The sequence below is a fragment of the Rhodamnia argentea genome, chromosome 5, assembly GCF_020921035.1.
Source record: "Rhodamnia argentea isolate NSW1041297 chromosome 5, ASM2092103v1, whole genome shotgun sequence".
Taxonomy (NCBI): Eukaryota; Viridiplantae; Streptophyta; class Magnoliopsida; order Myrtales; family Myrtaceae; genus Rhodamnia; species Rhodamnia argentea.
In genome coordinates, this window is record NC_063154.1 from 28,816,467 (window position 1) to 28,821,231 (window position 4,765).

General features: G+C 41.6%; 1 protein-coding gene and 1 pseudogene across 1 annotated transcript; one reads left to right on the forward strand and one right to left on the reverse strand.

Annotated features, from left to right (window-relative positions):
- The first annotated feature begins 373 nt into the window (after window positions 1-373).
- On the forward strand, window positions 374-1,829 carry LOC125315306 (B3 domain-containing transcription factor VRN1-like). Its single transcript, XM_048279759.1, has 4 exons — window positions 374-451; window positions 563-1,106; window positions 1,185-1,357; window positions 1,575-1,829. Exons 1-4 carry the CDS (start codon window positions 374-376, stop codon window positions 1,827-1,829), a joined length of 1,050 nt encoding a protein of 349 aa, XP_048135716.1.
- A 582-nt stretch (window positions 1,830-2,411) lies between these two features.
- On the reverse strand, window positions 2,412-4,512 carry LOC125315307 (annotated as a pseudogene).
- Window positions 4,513-4,765: the final 253 nt, after the last annotated feature.

Sequence of the window (4,765 nt, forward strand, 5' to 3'; positions counted from 1 at the left end):
AATCGGTCTGTGCATTTCTATTGCGACGTACAAATGCTTCTTTGGCATTATTCGTAATGTAATTTCTACCAACGACCAAATCGTCCCACTTTTAATGCGTTTGATTCCCAATGTGTTCTCCTTAATGAGCTTCCAAAAGCGTTCAGTTGTTTATTGACTTTTCTTCATCGCAATGATGAGATAATTAAGCTAGCTCTTCTCCATCCTTAACGTCATTACAGAAAGTGAACAGCTTCCCGAAAGGTAGCTGTCATCCCAGAAACGAATGTCTTCTCCAATTAAATGCTACATTGAATTAAGTTGGCTCATGTAAAGCCACAGAACTAGGTTAGATTCAGACGTTACTACCTATTGCACAACTTGTGCTCGAGGGATGACTTCCCGTCTCCGGAGAGACGGTGAACAGGGCGGGCGAAGTTTTGCACAGGAGACACCTCATTTCTTCAAGATCGTACTCTCTCACACACTTCAAACTGGAAGGCTTGTAAGCTCTTTTCTTTAAGAATTCTTTTCTTATGGCTTGTTTACGTACTTATGATGACTTAATATGTTACAAAACTAGGGCATTCCGAAGAGGTTTGTGAGAAAGTATGGTAAGAATCTTCCTGAAACGGTGCGTTTGAGGGTTCCGGACGGTGGAAGTTGGAGAGTGGAACTGGAAAAATGGGATGATATGGTTTGGTTGGCAAAGGGATGGAAGGAATTTGCGGAGCATTACTCCATCTGTGAGGGCCACTTCTTAGTCTTCAAATACGTAGGGGACTCGGGTTTTCACGTGCTCATATTTGACAAAAGCGCAACGGAAATAGATTATCCGCTAATCGACACTGTCGAATTTGTCCCGCCTAAAACAGAAAACGTTGATGATCACTGTAATCTCTCGGTTATACTTCGAAGTCTAGATGGTTTCTCACTGAAGAGAAAAGAGAAGGATGAATTGCATCTAAAATCATATCATCACAAGCCCTCCAAAGCGATGAAATCGGATTCTGTGAATTTGGTCGATGATGCTACTACTTCACGTGCAATTGTGCTCGGATTGGGCTCCGAAACAAAAGGCTTCCGAGCTGATCGAGGAGCGACGCTTTTGCCACAAGATTCGGAAGGTTGCGTGCATCTTAGCCTATTAGTAATGCATATGTTTTGTGTCATTTTTTCTTATGCTGCCCGCCTGACTAATTCAGGTAGGATGGAAAATTCCAAATGCAAGGTGAGCCCCGCAATGCTGGCTTCTCTTAGCTCTGCTTCTGAACCTTCGCGGGTAACTACGGCTCTCAAAGCAGCCGGCAAGTACGAGCTGCAGTATCCTTCCTTCGCAGTAGTTATCCGGGCACATCATCAATTGAAGAATGGTGTGGTAAGAAAACATCCCAAGATAATGTTGTTCTTATGTGCAAAATTTGGACAGGAATGAAATCAATTCCCTTCTTGAAATGGACCATCATTTTCCTACATGGTCCCGGTTTGCCTGTGAGATTATAAAAATGTAGTCTGGATAACATTTCTTGAGTTTGTCATCATGCCTTTTATGTTCTTACTTATAGAACATTTGTTGATCAAAAATCAACTTGCAGACTGTCCCAGGCAGTTTTTTTAAGGGACGCATCAATAGAAGAATACAAACTGCAACTCTTAAATATACGGACGGATCATGGCCAGTGAAGCTCATGTACTACCCACAACATGGCTCGGGAAAGCTCTCCGCCGGTTGGCGCGCATTTCAGAAAGGAACTTCCCTGAAGGAAGGAGATGCCTGCGTCTTTGAGCTTGTCAGGATTGATAATGTAGAACTCAAAGTCTCCATTTTGAGAAGGAACGTCGAGACTTAGGTGTGAACTTCGCTATCCCTACAGAAAAATCTCTGCTTCGTCAAGTTTTGTTTAGTTAATCTGATCAAAGAAAGCAAGAAATTGAATGGTGATGTATTTCCTAGTGTTTTTAGGAGACCAGTGAACATTACATGGAAATTGCATCTTCGAAAATTCCAAGTACGTGTCTTAATTCGCGAAGTATAAACCGAACTCGTTCGTAGCGTGGAGAGTTGATCTAACAGAGACTTTAGTATATTCCTACAAGTAATATCTGTCACCATTGAGGTGGTCACAGAAAAGGAAAGAAATAAGGTCCTGCACAAACTCTGTTTTCAAGAAAACTGCAATGGTCTCAGGAGATCGATACAAATAGATTCAAGGAAAGGTGAATAAGGGATAAATCCTGCACCAACTCTGTTTTCATGAAATATTCAATGGTTTCTAGAGATCGATACATCCAGATTCAAGGAAAGGTGAATAAACATGAATCCTGCCATCCAGTAACAACACAAAAGGAAGTTTCAATAAGAGGCTAGTCTTTCCCCATTTCGCCTTCCAAAATGGATGAATGACATCAATAGAACAATTATGAATAACAATTATAAACCTGAATCGGCACAAAATTTCCAGAACTCATGGTCGGCAGGCATCCCAATATTCCTGACCTGAGGGCTTAAAAAATAAAGTAATAATACCATCCGTCAGTGAAATTGCTTGTATCCCCCCAAAGAAATCATCAGCAGTCGACCTATCCAGCGGCTCCTATGAGTTGAACACGGCCAGATCAGAAGAAACAGTACTACTCGGCTTGCCGTTTTTGCTTATGAGATTGCTGAGGCGGCCGTTGACTTCCGCACCATAGATGTGCCCCATCTTGGAGCGTTTTGTCTCCAAGTATCTCTTGTTCTCCTCTGTTATTGGAGTTACTAGAGGGACTCTCCCAGCAATAGCCAAGCCGTAACCTTTAAGCCCCACATACTTTGACGGGTTGTTCGTCATCAGCTTCATTGTCCGGACTCCCAGGTCACGCAACATCTGCAGTATTAGTCAATATGTTAAGCACCATATGCTATGAAAAGTTTGATGATGGAGTGATTCTTTCTACTAATCAAATCTCGTCTTTTTAATATGAGAATTTGAAGCTCTGCTTTAGTCGCCAGCTTCCTCTAATAGGTCCTACACATCATGTACAATTTCTGAAACTGTCACTGAAATTCATCTACCTTTAAATTTAGGATGACGATGTTAGTTTATTCATCTTCTCTATTCCACAAAGCATATAATGACAATGACCCTGAACCAACCTCATTCAGAAGCTAAATTATTTAGGACCTCTCTCATCATTATAGTTCCTGACTTAAGTAAGAAATACCTAAGCACCAATTCCATACTCTCTAGAGTCAACGGGCAACCCGAGTTCGACATTTGCTTACACAGTGTCCCGCCCATCATCCTGCAGGTTATAGGCACGTAGTTTGTGCCCCGAACCTATGCCTCTTCCTTCGTGCCCTCTGAGGTATACCAGCATGCCCCTACCAGCCGCTTCTATCTGCTGCATCGCCTCTGCAAGCTGGTTGCCGCAGTCGCATCTAGTAGATCCAAATATGTCTCCTGTGAGGCATTCCGAGTGTACCCTCACAAGGACATCTTGACCATCTCCAATGTCACCCTGTTCGGACGATAAACTAAAAAGTGTGAATCACATGATGGGAAATATTGCTGTCTGAAGGAAGGGCATAAAACATAATTTTGGCATTCCTATATCAATTGCCAGACACATGCAGGCCCCCTTTTCATAAGCTTCAAAAAAGAATTATTGTTACCATCACATCAGTTCACTAATATCCTAACAATCAGTTCTCCTGCTGTCAAACATTCATGTCCAGACAACGTTGTTGTCCAAGATAAATTTGGTACTCCAAACTATGATTGATAAATGATTAGACAAATTTTTACTAACAAGATTCTCAGAGTTCACAACTAATCCATGCGAAACTCTCTGTATATTAGTTTTCTGAATTCATTCTATTAGTTTTTAGCAGTTAACTCATAATTTATCTCACCTTGACCATTTGCAATGTGCTCAATTCCATCTGATATCGATCTCTAGCAATAGGCCATGAACGGCCCACGCATTGTAATTTTGCAGCAGCAGTAGCGCACTCAACTGATTCATTTCTTTTCGGGCGGCTGCTATGAATTTATGCATTCAACGAGTAGTGAGATCATTTCTCGATCCTACAGTAAAGAAGACCCTCAATATACGAATGAGAATACAACAGAGAAACCTAACTAGAAAAGAAGATGACTTTGAAATGGAGGGAGTACCGGAGCGTGAGAGCAAGAGCAAAATCAAGACACAAGCCCTAAATTCAAAACGTTCGGGCACCCATTTGTTAGAACAGAGAATTTGGTCAATCTTCTGTTCTGATGGCATCGACTGAAAGTGTGGATTTTGGGGGAAGCTTCGATCGAACGATTGCTCGTACACTCACATCATTCATTAGAGAAATCTGACATTTTGCTGATGTTCATGCTCTGTTTCCATGCACAGTAGATCCTGTTCTGTCTCGAAAGCATATATGAAATCCTGCTGTGGGATTTTGTCATTGCTATAGATGCGTGATTGGGTATTGCTTCCAGCAAAGACCAGATGCAGAGCCCCTAATTTATACTTGATGTCTTCTAGGAAGATGATCATGTTCTTCCAGTACCACCCTCACTACCCATTCACTTCGTCCCTTGCCTATACCAAGCAAGTATCAATCTGAACAGTAAGCTACTCATTTTTCCAGTAACTTCAGCAGAATAGAACGAAACGAAGATGTACAGCAGACGATCCCCATTGCTTGAGTTGAACAACGAAATTTTTTCAATATCCTTGGTAAATTTTTCTAGTAAATTTGATGTGGTCAGTGAATTTCAGTATGCTTGGATGACGGGCATGTTTCTTT

Excerpts from the sequence above, each read along its gene's own strand:
- LOC125315306 (XM_048279759.1), top strand. The coding sequence starts at position 374 with ATGACTTCCCGTCTCCGGAGAGACGGTGAACAGGGCGGGCGAAGTTTT. Across the intron at positions 452-562 it reads CACCTCATTTCTTCAAGATC|GGCATTCCGAAGAGGTTTGT; the intron begins GTACTCTCTCAC and ends TTACAAAACTAG. Across the intron at positions 1,107-1,184 it reads TTTGCCACAAGATTCGGAAG|GTAGGATGGAAAATTCCAAA; the intron begins GTTGCGTGCATC and ends TGACTAATTCAG.